General features: G+C 39.2%; 1 protein-coding gene and 1 long non-coding RNA gene across 10 annotated transcripts in view; one reads left to right on the top strand and one right to left on the bottom strand.

Moving 5' to 3' along the window:
- Positions 1-6,024: 6,024 nt before the first annotated feature.
- On the bottom strand, positions 6,025-10,508 carry LOC105566853. The gene is made up of 4 exons (XR_001009316.1): positions 10,284-10,508; positions 9,403-9,515; positions 9,050-9,131; positions 6,025-6,692 (listed from the first exon to the last, which is right to left on the bottom strand). It is a non-coding gene; the product is annotated as an uncharacterized LOC105566853 (long non-coding RNA).
- Positions 10,509-10,601: 93 nt separating this feature from the next.
- Positions 10,602-17,937, top strand: part of LOC105566852 (protein gooseberry-like) — a 14,468-nt gene continuing 7,132 nt past the window's right edge. The window contains exons 1-4 of one of the 9 annotated variants that reach the window (XM_012021209.1): positions 10,602-10,809; positions 11,011-11,089; positions 15,595-15,733; positions 15,865-16,154. In XM_012021209.1, coding sequence (XP_011876599.1) covers positions 11,029-11,089; positions 15,595-15,733; positions 15,865-16,154 — 490 coding nt within the window. In that variant the 5' untranslated portion in view covers positions 10,602-10,809; positions 11,011-11,028. Of the gene's footprint in view, positions 11,090-11,901; positions 12,114-12,790; positions 12,899-15,594; positions 15,734-15,864; positions 16,155-17,937 lie in introns of those variants that run through there. The other 8 variants (XM_012021207.1, XM_012021208.1, XM_012021213.1 and 5 more) reach the window with 8 other exon arrangements.

Below are 17,937 nucleotides of genomic sequence, written 5' to 3'. Positions count from 1 at the left end.
ATGTGTTCAACACAAATTTCAAAGAATTTAAAGGACTCAGAGCCGTGACAGGATGGTAGTGTCTAAATATTCTATTCTAAATTTATTGCGAAAAAATATATCACCTCGGCCAGGGTGATATTTTTTCGCAATAAATTTAGAATAGAATATTTAGACACTACCATCCTGTCACGGCTCTGAGTCCTTTAAATTCTTACAAACTTAGTTTCAGTAACGCCATATTGTGCTTTAATTTAGCCGGAATAGCAAGCTGCTTTTGATCTGTACACGTAAGCCATTTAATTTGTATATTACACAAATGTTTCCACGAAACAGACAGTTTTAAGTGCAAAAGGTGCAAAAGCGCAGAATCACTCCAGCATCCCCTTAAATATATGTAAAAAGTACGTCTGTTTAAACAAAGCTTGCACGGATTGCCTCCCGTATCATCGAAGATCGCGTAAAATGGGAACTCGCGTAGAATTGTTGAACGCTTTTGCCGCACGCTCGAGTCGATCACTGGCAGCCGAGTAAGAGGCACTGCTCGCCACAGAAACGATATTACCACTTGGTTATTATGTGTACAAGGCTGCTGATGTTCGAGCCGAGCAACACCGGCGCGACGGCAGTGGTCTCGCTCGTGCGAGGGCACGAGAGGAAAGAGGGCCCGCTCCGGGACCTACCGCCGCGAGGCTCAAGGATTCGCGCGACGAGTTTCGCGCGCCGACTGCGATCGCGCCTCTTCTCGTCAATTTGATTCCTCGGTAAACGTTGGTCTTGCTCTGTAATTAATCTTCGAATGAGACTGATATTTCTAGGTGGAAATATAAATCATGTCGCAGGAAGGAATAGTGCAACAAGAACTGGAGGCTGCAGTGACTTTCAGCTTCACCAGGACATAATTCTAATATTCACGTACATTTTATTTACCAGACGTTTCTTTCCAGTTTTCCTTATTTGCAATTTAAAGTGACGCTTCGTCAAAAGAGCTTTGACTTGGAGGACTGGGAAGAAAGGAACGAGCAGCATCGCGGTGTCGTTGACAGTTTGACGAAAAAGTGTTCGATATAAAGGAGCGAGGCTATAAAAGAGACGCGTGACTAAATGGGGTCAAGATTAAAATAGAAGTAATGACCGCGCGAGGCAGTGAGAAACGGTGATTGAGGATTCAAACGGTTCGAACGACGTGTCCTTGCGTCACTGGACGTCGTGCTTATTGAACTCGATCGTCTGACATTTCTCTCTCAATAAAAACAGCTCTGATCCTTGCAAATCCCCATGAGAAAGGAAATTCTAACAATTCCCTTAAACTTAAGAAGAGGAAAAATATGTACGATTACAATTAAAACCGACTACACCTCATCGAACGACGGCGTCGGTCGAAAATCCATTCGAGAAACCTCATCGAAACGTCTCTTGTGACGCTCGAACGCACAAGGAAGTAAATGTGCATATTTATTTTAACGATAAATCGCATATGTATCTTCACGTATGTAGCCAGTAATACCGCGAAGACGACGTTAGACGTACGAAAATGCAGCCATGTGACGCAAAAACGCTTAATTACGTTGTTATTCGCTGTAATGACGTCTAATCGATGGAAAGGCGCGTATAAAGTCAGCCACGATACAACGCATGACTTATTACATGCGAGTGACGAACGTACGCTAACGCGTTGCAAATTATATCAGGTTAATCGTCGATCGCCTTTCGCCGTTAATTACCAATTTTTCATCGGGCATTTAAAGGATTAACTGATATTAATGACTGCCCGATACATTTCCAGAAGCGTGAATTATATGACACGCACTTGACACAATGGATTTACCTCCGAGATCTACACGGAAAGACCGGCTAAGGCAAAAGTAACTAAAATAAAAATGTTGCCGTATAAATAGTAGGGGACATTGTTTTGCGTTGCAACATTCACAAAATTTGCTGCACAAAACGCACAAAAATATAGTTGTCTCCACTTATCATACCAATGTGGGTATAACAATTACAGATATAGCTGTCCCAAATATTATTCTTTATTAGGGTTCACGGAAAAAAAAATTAGCTGCTGTAGCTAAATAACTTAGCAAAAAATGGACAGCTAATATTTTTAGTTGTGATAGCTAAAATTTTTGCTACGACAGCAAACCCGTTTGCTGTCGTAGCAAAAATTTTAGCTATCACAACTAAAAATATTAGCTGTCCATTTTTTGCTAAGTTATTTAGCTACAGCAGCTAATTTTTTTTTCCGTGTTGTGCCAATCCTAATTAGACATGTGGTAACCATATCGGTCTCTCCGTGTATCCTTAATTGTTGCCGTATTATTATTGACAAACATTGTCAATAATAACGCGATCTATCCTAACCGAACCTAAACATTAATATATACAAAATGACAAATAATATGCTCTGGGACTTTGTACATGATTACTATAATCACCGCGCCGTCTACGTGTAAGATACTTTTATATCTATTTTTATACACTCTCTCGTAAATAGTGTTCGTTATTCAGCGGTAAGATTGCGCTCGTATCATTAAAGGAGGATACGTTTCTTTGACGACCCTTATATCCTCGCTAAGCGCTCGGAAAAGAGCGTCAGGATCGGACGATCTTGACAGATTGGTATATATTGGCAACGCCCCTCGTCTATAGTTGCTCATCTCGCCAGCGCGCTATTCTCGATGCGATCTACTTAACGAACGAGACGAGGCGATATTAACGAAGACAAAAAGCTCCGATCGGCGAAGAGGCTCGTAAACGGATTTTCTGTCGACTGCAACTTCTCAGAAATCACCTGGACGCGGCTTCCATCGGCGAGATCGCATCTTACCGTCGGCGTTTCTTCTGCCGCCGGCATCCTTCCAGGATTTTTACCCCTGTCTCTGCCGATCGTTTTCTCCCTGTTAATATTTTTCCCAGTTCTATTCGCTGAACCAGTAGAACGGAAGATCGCTCCGTAACGACAAGATATCTCGCTGATGAAAAGTGAAACCGCTTCTGCATTGTGGGAACGTGGGAATCGAGATTAAAATAAAAGATTATTCTTCTCTCTGTATCGCTAGCTTCATGTATTTAGACGCTTACTTCATTGTTTTGCCACTTTATGCAGATGCGAATCTCTGCGTCTCTGCACCGCTAGAGAAAACACAGTTTTCGCGCCCAAATAAATGGATTTGGAGTTATCGCGAGTAACAAATTAATCCGGCCGGTTCTCAACGAAGAGGAACGAGAAGAAGTGGGTGGTAGATAGAAGAAGAAAACGTGGAGGGGTAATATCGGAAGCCCGTGAAATTCCGATAATCCACGCCGCGATGGCTTCGGCATTCCCACAAATCTCGATGATCCTGGTTCGCAGCCGATCGCTTGTATATCGTGATCACCATCGGACGTATTGTGCGGCCGCAAAAATGTATATTGCCTGTCGCGGCGAGAGATTGAAGCGTTTCTTGCCAGGAATCTAACGAAGCATAAGCGCGCCTTTTTGGTCTCGGCCTGTATCGCCGTTGTTCTTGTCGCGAAAAACTTTTCGCCACCCAACGGTCCCACGCTAACATTGTTTCTTCTGCAACAATGTCGATCGAATCTTTTCCTCTCCTGCGTATAAAAATGTATTTTTTACAGGCGAAAAAAACGGAGAATTTTTCAAACTCTCGAAATTTATGAAAAACAAAAGATTAGAAGACAGAAAAGTATATTTTTTGAAAATAATTATATCTGTGCTGTGTGACGCGTGCAATAAAAAAATCAGCATTATAAATTCCAAGTAGATAAACCAAAAAAGGAAGGTATTTCCTTAGGCACGGCAAAATTTTTTGCTACTGCAGCGTCCGCTTTATTTCGTCGTATAAAGTTGTCACCTCTGGACAGGAGCTATCCTTTCATATTTCTGTTTTCAGCCGATAGATGTGAGTCCACCGAACATCACTTGACAATGAGGATTATAGACGATGATGACAAAATTTACGACCTCGTGTTTATGATTTGACGATTTTAGAAGTTAGGTCCGTTTCATTGGTTGCGTACGAGAAACGCTACCCCGCAGACTGCACTGAAAAGAAAACTTAATAGTGCTTGTCACATGGTGACATCATGGGAACTTTTGATATATCCGTCTTTTTATTTTTTCTTCCTAAGGAGAAGTTTATGTATTATGATGAAAAGACACTAAAATAGACACATTGTTAGAAGGAAAGAAAAAAAAAGGTAGGAATTGTAGAATGAATCTATTCAATGGGGAATATTTCAAGTCAAATTTTTTTAAATAAATTTCTTTAATATATATACGCATAAATGTATAAAACATATGAATTATAGTTATTTTTGTACATTATATTATCTATGTTACTTTTAAAAATAGATGTGTACTTGCTGTTCCAATAACATTATTTGTTCAATTTCTCAAGTTTGTAATCTACATGTAAAATTTAAATAAATAAAATCCACTAATATGTCAAACTAATATGTAAACTAAAATAAAATCCAAGTAAAAACACAAGTTCTAAAAAGGATCTTATGTCATGCCTTTCAGAAATATTCTCCAACTCCAAAAATGTTATTCAAGTCTCTATCAAGTTTATCAACTCTTTGTACGGAGATAACAAATCCTATAAAACAAACCAAGAAGAAATTCATGGTGAAATTCGCTGTGAATTCAACATTCCGGATCTTCGCAGACTGAGCGGCCATTTTCAGCGATTGATTAATTCCTGTGAGAAAATTTTCTGTTACGATTCGATGGTGCGGATCGCCATCGTCGTCAAGCGAACAGTTCGCTGCACATCGAAAGTAGCTTCTGCATTGCAAAATCAGGCCGACCGCAATTAGTTTCTTATTTAAACTACGATGATCTTTTAATATATAGTCCAGTATATCTTAGCGATACCACCAACGATTTCCAATCAATTTATAATGTATGGTTGATATTTTTGCATTTTCTTTTATTTATCGTTAAAATTCTAATAGCGTTACATCCATCAATCTATTTCAATATTCTTTCATACACAGATTTTTCTATGTTACCTTTCTATTATTTTTTGAACGACGTAGTTTTACACGTACACATTTTACAAGATTAATTTACGGCAAATTCTATAAAACGAATAAGTTATATTCATTAGAAGACGATGAGTTTTATCGAATTTTAAATCTCAAAAGAATAGAAAATTTTTCAGAACATATTTTGGGAATTCAAGGTTCAAGAGATGTCACGTGAAAACTGGAGAAAAATTCTTACGTTTCCCTTACAATAATGAACTTCAAAATGAGTTTGTGAAAAAAGTCCTGATAAGAAAATAACTCTTAATACCTTTACAATTCACAAAACGACGTCTAATATTGGGAATAATCGACTATGCTTGTTTCTGAAAGCGCTGTTCAAGTAAAAAATCAGTTTATGTCTAATACAGTTATGAACATTAATCAATATATTTTATGTTGTCCTTCCATCATTTATTCTTTTCAAAGTTTACGTGCGAGACAATAGACGACTGAACCAGCATGAAATACTCAGACGGATGTTCGTACGATCTTTGTTGGATCCTTAGTCGGAGCCTCGCTGTAAGAACTAAGGTTAGTTCTAAAATAGAGACCCTCCCATTTTTCTTTTCGATCGCAAAGCGGGATACTAACAATGCTAGTAAAAATCATATCGAAATAGGATAGGCAAGGTGTTACTCATGTTTGTTGCAAGATGCTATAAAAAGAACGAAACGCAAAAGTTAACGTAAGGTCTTAATGAAATTAACAAGATGTATTGTCTAAGCGAGTTTGATTAAAATAAGGGAGATAGTTATCTCGATTTTCTTATAGGAAAACAAATGTCTGTAATTTGTAGACATCTCTAAGGCGAAAATCTTAAAATATGGCGTTTTATTTGAACGATTAAATTTTAAAACCAACCAGCTGTATTGAAATGTTCTTCAGACGAGAAAGATCGGAAGTTGAATGTGTTGAACTAACCAGCGGAATACATGGTACATAATTTTATTGTAAGTAATAATGATTAATTGTCTTTATTATCGTGTATGATTTGAAATGAATTACCTTTATCTCTGCGTGTTGCCTTTACCTGGTTTACCTTTACTTTTTACTTTCTGTATACCTTTATCTTTGTTTTCGATAATGAGAGACATCCGTTGGATCTCCTGCTGTTTAGCCGTTATTTCTTTGATGGAGTTATTTTCTGTATATCTTAATGGCTACAACGAACGCGATAAGATTCATAGTGCTGTTGGTTTTATCAAAATTTTATAAAAGTACTTAAGTCAACATTTTAATTCCTTTATTATCCATTAATGCATTTTTGCAAAATATAATTTCAACAGTAAGACTGAAAGGTATAATTGGAAAAACTTGGATACAACATTTAAATATTTTACTTTTTAAATTCTATATTTCAAAAGAGTATTTCAATATTAAGATCGATGTTAGATTCAATGCAAGAGATATGTTTCCACTGCACACTCTCGAGTATCTAAATATCTTATAAATTGTAATCAAACATTCTCTAATATAGTTTGGACAGAAATGCCAACTAGAATAAGCTAAACGGAGGAGTTTTTTTCTCTGTATTCGTCTTTCTCGAAATACGAAATTTAACTACTGAAAACATTGGCTTCAGAGTTCAAAAACTCACGCAGTTCCGCTGCAATGAGTCTGTCAACATCGTCATAAGAGTAATACATTGAGATCCCTTTGAGCGATACCAACTGGAGCATCTAAAACGAATAGGTTATTTAATAGCAAAAACTCGGCACCTTTGATGATTAAAAAAATACTCTATTATAAATGGTTTTGCCACTTCTTCCCCATTAAAGGTTGTGAATAGTCAGGAAGGTAGCCGATACGGATCTAAAGTTCTTCTCGGCGAAACGACTCTATCAAGCTCGAGGTATTTCACGCATTATATTAATCTTTTACACAAAAGAATATCGATATAGAATAGACATAGAATGAAGATTTTGTTATTCCGACTTCTTTTCTTTACATTTTGCAATTTATATTTTACAAAATTACATTTTTCAATGTTGTGCTTAATGTAGTCATTTAAAAAACAAAATGAAATTAACAGAATGTAAAGAGATGCAACCTGAAACTATTATCTAGAAAGTTTGCGCCAATTTATAATGTGCGAAAAATTTGCAACCTTCCAGGGTGGCTGCGCGCGAGTGAAATGATTAATTTTGCTCCACGCGAAACGCGCCTTGTTATTTATCAACTACGCTCTGCGTTGAGAATACATCCCGCTGTTAATTGACGCTTACACGAAGACCGATTACTGCAGCCGGGAGACATGCCGCCTGACAGACTAATTAATTGGCTATTAATGATCCGACGTACGCGTGATGATTCGCACACGGCTTTTCTAGCCACGAAAATCACGCTGGCGAACGTCGGTAACTTTATATTTGACTTTTAGATATTATTTAACTATTAACGCAAGTGTAACTTTCTCTTCTCACTACTCTAAACTTGTACTAATATTCATCTTTTATATTCTTTATCACACAAATAATACAGCTATTATACGATGCTAAAATAGCAAGAAATGTTTGAAAGCAGGTAGCTCTCAAAAATATTTTGAAAGGTGTTCCAAGTCAATCCTTTCAGGTATTTCTAACTGGATATACCTGACCCCTGTCTCGACTGGATAGTTGACGATAATTTTACTAAGGCTACAAATTAACGAGCAAAACCGCTCGACGAACCAGTTTAAATATCGAGTGACCAAAAATTGTGTTTCCTATAGTTGATTTACAGCCAAGATAACTACATTCTCATTTACTGCCTATTTTTTTATGTAATAGAACACTGAGCAGGTTCGCAGAAGGAAACGAGAGAGAAGCGTTTGGAAGCGACGGAAGAGGAAGAAAAGAAAAGAAGTAGGGGTTGAATGCTCGAACGGGGTAGATTATTTACGGCGTAACGGTCTACGTCACTACTGTCCGCGTTGTCAGGTAGGCGGATCGAGTCCCGAGGCGCAATTTGCATCTGTTTGCAGGTTCTCGCCTCCGCCTTCTTTCGCTGGCTCATCAGAGAGCGATGTATATCGTTCCTCTTTCACGCCCGCGTACCAGCCGATCGCCTTTTTACACGCCGGATCGTCATTACCGTCCTGGCACACTTGAGACCGTCCGATACGCCGCCTTTTTGTCACGGGAAATTATCAAACCGACGTCGAACAAAGGTTTTTTGGTGATTGTATCCGGGATTAATTAACGTCTTTTCCTCGGCACGAACTTTGTAATATCTTACAATTGGCACGGGACGCGAGAATCACGTAAGATAATGTTTTGAGAAGACTTATAGCGTTTTCGATTTGCTGACTCGACCCGACTCCGAGTCAGAAAAGTTTGATCAAGAGTAAGATTTTTGTAGAAATTGTGGTTCAAATCTTGCTTTTGATCAAACTTTTTTGACTCAGGGTCGGGTCGAGTCAGAAAATTGAAAACGCTATTAGATATTTAATGGCTTTCATGAATAAGAAGATATTGGTTACTGGCTTCTGTATGTATGTATACGAGAGAGAGAGAGAGAGAGAGAGATTTAAGTAAAAGAAAAACCAAATTAGAAATGCTGACAATGTGGAGAACCGGCGCACCTTTGGCAATATCATTGGTAGCGCGTTTGGTAACGCCTTAATTTTATCTGCAATGTATATAAAAGAAAAATATAATAAATATAGTGATCCACCGTTTCCAAAACCTAATTTCCGAAACACTCGATTTGTCTTACAAAACTTGCGTTGAAAGAAATCGTTTTTGTATGCTAAGCCGAAGGTATAGTACTAATGTGTAAATCAGTATATCGATATTCTATAAATATGTATTATCGTCCCATTTGTACACTATAATGCTAAAGAAAACTAGGCTGAAGAAAGGTTAGCTGTAGACGACACGTATTATCTCTCGAAAATCCTGCTCGAATGCCCGGAACCCATCTGCGGAACGGGTCCGTCGGTCCGATTGTGACGGTGTCAGAAATAACGTAACACAACGTGACATCTTCACTGAACTTTGCCTACGGGGGGTCGAGAAGGTGTCCCGTCGTGACGATAAAACAAACTTCTTAATACCTTTATGGTTGTTGGGATCTCTTAAATTTCCGTCCAGACCGGTTTCTCTCGCCAATCGGTAGCATTATTGGGCCATTGTCATCTATGAGGAGTATTTGACAATGTCAGATTAGGTCGATTTTTTACCAGCTTGGACGGGAGAATAACTATTTCATATCAGTCGTTAGAAGTTACATATTTCTTATATCGGACATATTAAATTAATAATATTACATTCTGTACTTATACATTGGTTTGTCTTAGACGCGGAAGATACAAAGAATATTTTGAAGCGGCATTAAAATAATCCTGAATATATTATTAAAATAGTTTCCGGGAGATTGTACCCTACATTATTTAAGGTGGTTAATTACCAAGGGAAACCAAAACGATCGATCACCGCCTTACGTCACCGTCGCTGCTATTGTGTCGCATCCTGTTTCAGTCGTGCATTGTCACTTCCCCGATAGCTCAGGACGGGGCCCCCCTGGAAGAGAAAGAGAGGGGGAGTCGAAAAAAAAGCGAGAATCCTGGAGTAATTCGCAATCATGCGTGAACAGCTGACACTGTAGATTAGGTAAACTACGCGCGTCGCGCCGGCGATTTGCGACTAAATCGCTTTACTTGGCTTGAAAACGTACGGCAAGAAGCGCGCAACTTGTGCTCGAGCGATGACGCCGCACAGAACGAGAAAAGATCACGCCGGTTTTCTCCCATTACCTTAATTGCGTGCTCTATAAGGAAAGATACGATCGTCGCTGCTACTACTTTGCTGAAAACGCTTTATGACGTTACGCGCTTGTAATTAAACCGTCGAATATTACCTTTACACAATCCAATATCTAATTTTCCACCAACAATCTTCCTGCACAACCCATTTATTTGTTAAAAATAAAGGACAATTTTACCGCTCTAGCTAGTAATTTTCAAAACTATAATGCTATGTCGGATGGTTTCTACAAGCAGTTTTCGTCACTTCGGAAATATTCAATATTTATTGGATTTCAAACGCGTGTTTACAAGCGAATAGTACAAAGCTCTATTTTTTATGTAGAATTTTGAAGTTATTTGCAGGCACTTCTTTTGCCATCAAACTTAGATTTATCTCCAATGGCAAAAGAATTAAATTTTCGTCAAATCTTTCCTGACAGAAACTTGGAAAAATCATCTAAACCTTAAATCTTTAAATTGCGGTTGAGTAAATAATAAACAAAAATAATGGCATGACAATGAGATAGAAGAGAGTTTAACTCACCCTTGTGTCCATCGAGAAACAACGAGCACGGTGTATAAGCATGGAGCATGCTCGTAAAGCGCGGCAATAAAGTCGCGAGAGATGCCCATCGTCTGGTACCATTTGGGCGTGAATCGGAGGCGTGGTGAAAGGCCTCGCAGTGCCACGATTGGTCGTTGGCGACGATGGGCACCAGTGGCCAAGGACTGTGGGTCTGTCTTGCCGTTCCGTCCAAGTCCAATTCTACCTCAAGTAGGCGATATATCCCGCCGAAACCCCGCGGTACGGGGAGAACTACCTGTGCCGCAGCTGGTGGGAGTGCCTAGCCGTTAGTTACCCTGGTACCCCATCCCCGAGAGACTTAGTCAGGATCAGCGCGTCGATCAGTCGACATCCATTTCCAGTGCGGACACACGCAAGTGCTCGCGGCCATTCGACGGACCTATTGAGAAAAGAGAAGCTCGCGGTTGGGCCCGACGGGCCTGGACCCCGAGCCGAAATTTTTGGATTCAAATGGTCTCGATCAACGACAATTTTTATTACCAATGTATGTTTAGTGTTTGTCTATGTGTTTCGTTTTATAATGGTCGAGTGAATTGCAATTAGGCGGGATACGTAGAACGAAACGTTGTGAGATTTGTCAGAAGGTAGGACGGCCGATATCGTTTTCACGAAGGGTTTAGTGAGGTGCGGTAGTGAAGTTTACAACATTCGGTGTCGGAATAAAGTCGTCGGAACTATTTTGCAGTGGCTTGGTTCGGCTGAGATGACGGTTACCACTAATTTCTCGATGATGAGACCATGTTTCACTGGATATTCCTTTCAAGGTGTGTCTTCCGTCGCAATTGATTATATTTAGTCAACATTAGTTTTCGAGATACGTTGAGTTCAACTTTGGAATAATTTTACGATCATTTGACAATTTTAACACCATCCGCATTGCCTCTCAAACGTCTACAAACATTGTTTCATACAGTTATCTTTAGTAATTAATATGAAAATAAATATAGAAACACGTGTTTGCATATAGTTTTCTTTTAGTCTGTAAAAATGTACTTTCACAATCTTAAATCTCGGTAAGATCTTATCTTCTAAAAACTTATAAAGTTATAAACTTATAAAGAAATATTAAATAGAATAATTCAAGATTTAACAAACGTAAAAACGATTAAGGACAGTTCATGTAGAGGCTTGAAGAAGATAAGCGAATATTAAATCACGTGTCATGTAAATATTAATTAAATCATTAGCGGTAATATCTAAGAAATAATATTATCAAAACAGAGGACGGCGCTTTTCAAAGTTAGCACCGAATCGTTGAGTATAAAGCACGCAAAATAAAGTTTAAAATAGTGTTTACTTGTAAGTTAAGCAGTGATACTTAAATTTGAACCTTTCCTTAAAAGTAACGGCCACGTTTTCCATTTGTTGATATTTCCAATCGTAATTAATTAAACGAGAAACGGAAGCTGAGCTGGAGGCAAAAGCGGATGGAACAATTTATTAAGATAAAATTCTTGATGGTATATTGTTGACAAATGTGAAAAGCGCATTGGCTGCTTGTTCTCTACAGAGTTTGAATTATAATAATGAAATTGAATTCAGGCAATTCATTAAATTAGACACTTTTATTGTATAACAGCTTTAAAAGATGCATTAACTAAGTTAAATGAAAAGTTTTCAAATGTACGAAATTTAAACATCATTCAATACTTTTTACATCCTTGACCTTAACAGACAATTATTTCAAAGGCGAACAATTGTCACACACAAAGCCATAAATTATGAAGACTTTCATCCTTGGGCCATTGATGTTTTAACTGCACAGCATCTGTTCTTTTTCTCCTCAAGGTTTGTGTATTTTAAAGGACAAAGCATTTTAGTGGCGAAATGTCTCGGACAAATCATTGACGTCTCACAATTTTAGGAAGAATTTTTATACGATCTATTGAAATCATACAGAACTGTCGTCGTTGAAAATATGTTTCCTGTATATTGAAGTCACTTCAGCCGATTTCTATCAGCTCTCTCTCTCTCTCTCTCTCTCTCTCTCTCTCTCTCTCTCTCTCTCTCTCTCTCTCTTTCTCTCTCTTAGAATGTATATAGCTCACAGAATGTATATAGCTACAATATATAGTATGCATTCACTTGCTTACGTTTGTGTGCTTATCCGTGGATCTATTTATCATGTTATTCGTCCTCGTCAATTGTTTAGCGTTCAATCATGCACGATCGAGTCTTCTTAGAATTTTATTATAGAAATACAAGAAAATACTAGAATCTATGCGCATTATTACAAAACGTGTAGCAATAGACCACTCGGTTATTTTTTTACAAAATTTATGCAATTCTATCATTGTTGCTTTAGAAACGTGAAAGTATCTAACTTTGTTCGAAAATTCATTTTACATTGTGTACGAGTATACCCTCTATTCAACTTGCCATTTATTGCGTCAAAAATTTAAGCGCACTATTACTTAGCTTTCGAATATACTCAAATATGAAGTTTGCGCTACCTGGATTAAAGAAAAGAAGAGTGTAGGAAAGGTTGAGGTAAGGTTGAGGAAAAAATGTCCTGCGGACGCACTGTTCAGTCAGCGACGGAAAATGTGAACGATACAAGGTTTAATAACAAGGTTCGTAAAATTAAATAACGCGATTTGTCAAGTGTCCAGACATGCGGTGTCCCGCGAGCGTAATTAGTACGTGTAATTAGTCGCTTAATGATTTACCAGTTGGAAGCGAGACGCGAAAGCGTGTGCTCGCGGAAATCACGGCGGTAAATGATGGCGGACGATTAACACTCAACTCGACGAATGCGGTATGCGCTTCCGTAAAATCCACGCATAGAAGTTTTCAATGATGGTCATTAATTACTTCATTGCAGTGCGCAAGATTTTTTTTTGCCTCGTGATTCCGTCATTAAAATGATTTATTAGTCGCGCGGTTGGGTGGAGGAACCTTTCCTTGTTCTTGAAAGCGCGCGTTTCAAGTTAAAATCAGAATCGCCCGGGAGACGCTGAAAACCCCCGAGTTAATGGAATCTCCGCGTAGCTCCGATTTCTTGATCAAACGATCACTTAAATCGGAAGCCGCTTCGTAGGAACGCGATCGCTATCGGCGGGCATTCGCGCGGTTTTTCGAGCATCGATTGCACCCGCGGCGATGCATGGCTACGGTTATGCAAGCGTTCTGCGCAATCGGATAGCGGTTTCCTTTTTCTGCGGATGCTTTTTACCGGTCGCGTTAGCCGAAGCCTGCTTACCCTTTGTCTTGTGCGACAAAGTGCTTTACGCGGAAATGTGTTTAATTACAAACGAAAGCGTGTGACCGTACCCAGTCGCGTTTCCCGTCTCTCGATGACGATAACGACGACGGGCGATAACGACGATGCCATCATTTCCATATCTTTGCCGAGCCACGATTGTGAAAGTGCAACAATGTACATTACTTATCGCGATCGCCGCGTTGTTTTATTAAGAATTAACGCGTTTTGCTTATACAAAAGATTTACTTACGGGCGACGTTTTGCACCCGGATTGGAAAAGTGAAAGCCGCGGGTTCAATCATCCGCTTCCTTCTCGCCACGAGCTCTCTCTAAACGATTAATAATTTGTCAATACGGCGGGCGTTGAAAACCGCAGAATTAATTTAATCTGCGTCTATGCGCACTGATACAAATCATATTTTTGCGTATCGACGACTACTAAGCTAATATACGTTTATACTTCTGCCAATTTTATGAATATCTCAGAGAAAGAAAGATGTTTCTTCCAATCCTCGGTTCATTCTTCTTCATTATGGAAAACGTCGTGTGAGACGTTGGATTATTTTCCTAAAAGTACCAAATTATAGGTAATTATTACAAAGAAATTTGTAATAAATTTGTGTTTCATATATTTGTCTTATACATGTTATCGATACAAACTATTAGGCGCAATTTTTGCACGCAATCACACGAGTCAAGGACGTTCTGTTTTACAGAACTTTGCGCTCTCTTACTGCAGCATTGATTTAAATCCGATTAGCAGGAATAAGATTAATAGCTAATATGTCGATTACGTTAACAATATATATAGTGTGTTGTAACTACAATAAGAATCGCCGTTAACGAAGGAAACGTGCCGATCGCCGTCTCGCCTGGACAATCTGATTTTTCGTTGCGCTGTCATTGGGATTCCCTTTTTTAGTCGATTACCGCGTCTTGTATGAGCGAGCGCGTTTTTCTGTAATGTCGAACGTGCGATTGCGCGTCTCTTTTTTGCCCCTCTAATTGTACAGCTCATTCGTCTCGTTATTATCGCCTTTACTCTCAATTGTAATTTTATCGTTCGAAATAGCCGTTCTTTAAAACGTCGGAGGCCGAAAGTAACAAAGATACACCCGGGAAAAAGTTTGAAGGGAAACAAACTCGTTTGAATTTTGACCTTGGTAAATTTTAATTTAATCTCAAAGAAATGATTTCTTTATCTTATCTCAAAATTTTATTTCACTGAGACTGGAATTCCTAAAGAGAATTCATACCTAGTTCTTCAAATCCAGCAAATGTTTTAGTAAAAGTATAAATAAAAAGTCAGTGGATTCAAAGAAATGTGGTTTCAACGTATCCCATTTGTTTAACCTAACTAAATATTTTTTTCTGGGTGTACCACGAAAAATCGCAATTCAACGTGTACGTTGTATATTTAACTTGAATCACAATACATATCGTGTCGCGTTACTTGCTTCGCCCTTTAAATTTTGCGTTAAAACGCGCGTTCTGCAGTCAGTGAAAATCTCAATGACTCTTTATAGATCGCGGCCGAGATCGTCGTCGTGTAACGCGAAATTAAATAAGCCAAGCAAATTATACGCTATCATTGTTGTGCGTCGTAAACTGCACCGGGATTTATTGGACTTATCGGTAGTTACGGCGTTGGTCGCTTTATATGCCCCGGCCGCCCGCGCTTATAACTCTCTCTTTTACTCTCTTCATCCTGTTCTCTTTCTCTTCCTCTCACTCTTCCTCTTGGAGAGAACGAGAGAAAGAAGTCAAATCAAGCATGCGGTGCAGCGATAAATCCAGACCGCTCTCTTTATACGCCGTCCAATAACCGTCCCGCCATCACCTCGTCAACTGTCTCTCTCTCTTTCTTTCTCTTCTTCTTCACTTCCGGCAGACATGGAACTCGGAGACTGGTTAAAGGACAATTTCACAATTGCGTCTCCGCGAAAGCGATGAAATTAGGAGAAAAGGGATCGATCATTATTAGCATTTAGTGACACTAGTAACGTCTACTTCGGATTTCAGTTATGGAAGCAATAAAAGGAGGAAGTGTACCGCTTGTTGCAGATATAGGATCGATACCGGGCCAGGGCCGCGTAAATCAACTCGGTGGTATCTTCATCAATGGACGACCGCTGCCTAATCACATCAGATTGAAAATCGTCGAGATGGCCGCTGCGGGGGTCAGGCCGTGCGTTATATCGAGGTATAGTATCTGAAATCGGGGATGTCACCGGTTAATTTGACAATATAACTTGTTGAAGTAGAAAATTGAAATTTTTATTTGACAAACGAGATATTTAAATTGATTCGTCCATTATCGTCCACTGAGAATAGACAATTGAGGGTGTCCCATGGATGCGTGTCGAAGATTTTAAATCGCTATCAGGAGACTGGTAGCATCAGACCCGGAGTTATCGGCGGCAGCAAACCACGTGTGGCCACGCCGGAAGTGGAGGCGAGAATCGAGGAATACAAGCGCGACAACCCGGGTATGTTCTCATGGGAAATCAGAGATCGACTGATCAAAGAAGGCATCTGCGAACGGACCAGCGCTCCGAGTGTGTCCGCAATTTCACGACTACTCCGGGGTCGCGATTCCGAAGACGACGTTAAATTAGGTGACGGTGAGAAGTCCCACACAATTGCTACACAAATGATTAGTGTAGCGAACAGAAAATCCATAGTGTTAGGTAGAATTCGGAGTACAGACCTTAAGCGTGTCTTAGGAAGTACAGGAAATATGCATATCCGAGAAGCAAAAGAAAAACGAAGAGGAAATATTTAAATCACTATATTTATCTATGTACCTTTTGTTCAAATTATTTTTCTTGTTGAATTTTCACTGACCGATTAATAGGCTTCGAACACTATCGCAAAAAAATCACTTTAGAAAATGAGGGGTGAAGATTAAATTTGGTCTGTGCTCCAAAACTTCATATATTAATTTAAATACATTTTTCTATCGATATATACGATAATTTAACCATTCCATGCGGAATTAAGTCAGCTTGTCTCTCGTGTCATTGTCGCTTCGATACAAAATACTTGCTTTACGAGTTCTCTGAAAATTTCTTCGATCGCTAATGGCGGCGGCTTTCTTGAGCGCGTGTCCATCGGCTCTCTCGACTGCCCGAGTTTCTTCCCGCGTTCTAACAGAGATTGATGATCGCCGGCGAATCGGCAAATTGGCCCGACGCCGAGTATCCTTGCATGGAATTGGATTGTAACTGCATCGGCTCGCGTAAGAGACCGAACTTACGGTCGTTCGTTACGTGACGCCTCTTAAAATTGAATTAGTCGCTTTTCACGTTTCTTACGAATCTCGCGACGCATTATAGACGCGCGATTCTGTAAAAATTGCATGCATCGTACGAGAAGAGCTGAGGAAACAGCGCTAGCTAGGTGCGAAAAAGATTTTCGCCTTTTAAATTTGACTCGCTACGTGCAAAGACCGATTAACCTTTTAGTATTTGCGGTTCTCGGAAGAAATGAAGAATATGGATAGTCTTGCTTTGCTCTTTCGCTTTACTTTTCCGCTCAGAGTTTAATCCCATTCAGTTTATCTTGATTATTTTAATACTTAACTTAGTCTGCCTTCTTCCACCTAAAAAGATGTAGAGATTTCTTACTTGTAATCACTTCAGATTGAGATGTGCGGGCGATTAGCATTAGCATGGTAAAGAAGCCTCCCCTCTGCTTCTACTCGTATGCTAGCAGAGAGATTCTATAATATAAAGGGGTGTTCATGACAAGATAACCAACGACTTTTTCATCGGACTCGAACTCTGTTCGTTAGAGAAACGCCTATCTCTCTGTGCCATAATTGTCACAACGTTTTAACAAACATTTAATATTTAGATCAATTAGAAACGTTTAAGACGCCCGTCACGGATTGAGGGAGGTCCCAGGTTCGAATCCTGGCTGAGATAATATTTTTCGCCATACGAATTTTAAATTCAGTAAGGGGAGCGGAGTTATTGTGATGAATGCTAAGTATAGCATTTAAAGTAATTTATCAAAATCGTTCGGCGATTTTATAACACGTGAATTCACTGACGATAATGATTCCACCCGACGAAAAACCTGCGTTATATGTCCGGAAAGTATCGGCGCGCAGGACAGGTTGGAGAAAATACGGTATATGGATTCATCAGGGTTGGGAAAGTTACTTTATAAAAGTAACTAGTTACAGTTACAGTTTCTTCGCTAACAATGTAACTAGTTACAGTTACAAGTTACCAATTCTGAAAAGTAACGCGTTACAGTTACAGTTACTCGAAAAGTAACGAATCGTTACTTTGCAGTTACTCCCTTGCAATAGAAATAAAAATATCGAATCTGCATCTGAATTATAAAGCGGCAATAAAGGCGTTTATGCGCAAATGCAAGGCCTAATGCGATCTGTGG

This window comes from Vollenhovia emeryi, unplaced genomic scaffold (genome assembly GCF_000949405.1).
Source record: "Vollenhovia emeryi isolate VEMERY1.0 unplaced genomic scaffold, V.emery_V1.0 DF939142.1, whole genome shotgun sequence".
In the NCBI taxonomy this organism is placed as follows: Eukaryota; Metazoa; Arthropoda; class Insecta; order Hymenoptera; family Formicidae; genus Vollenhovia; species Vollenhovia emeryi.
Note: the sequence above shows the minus strand (reverse complement) of the source record. Positions and strands in the feature narration are given on the sequence as shown.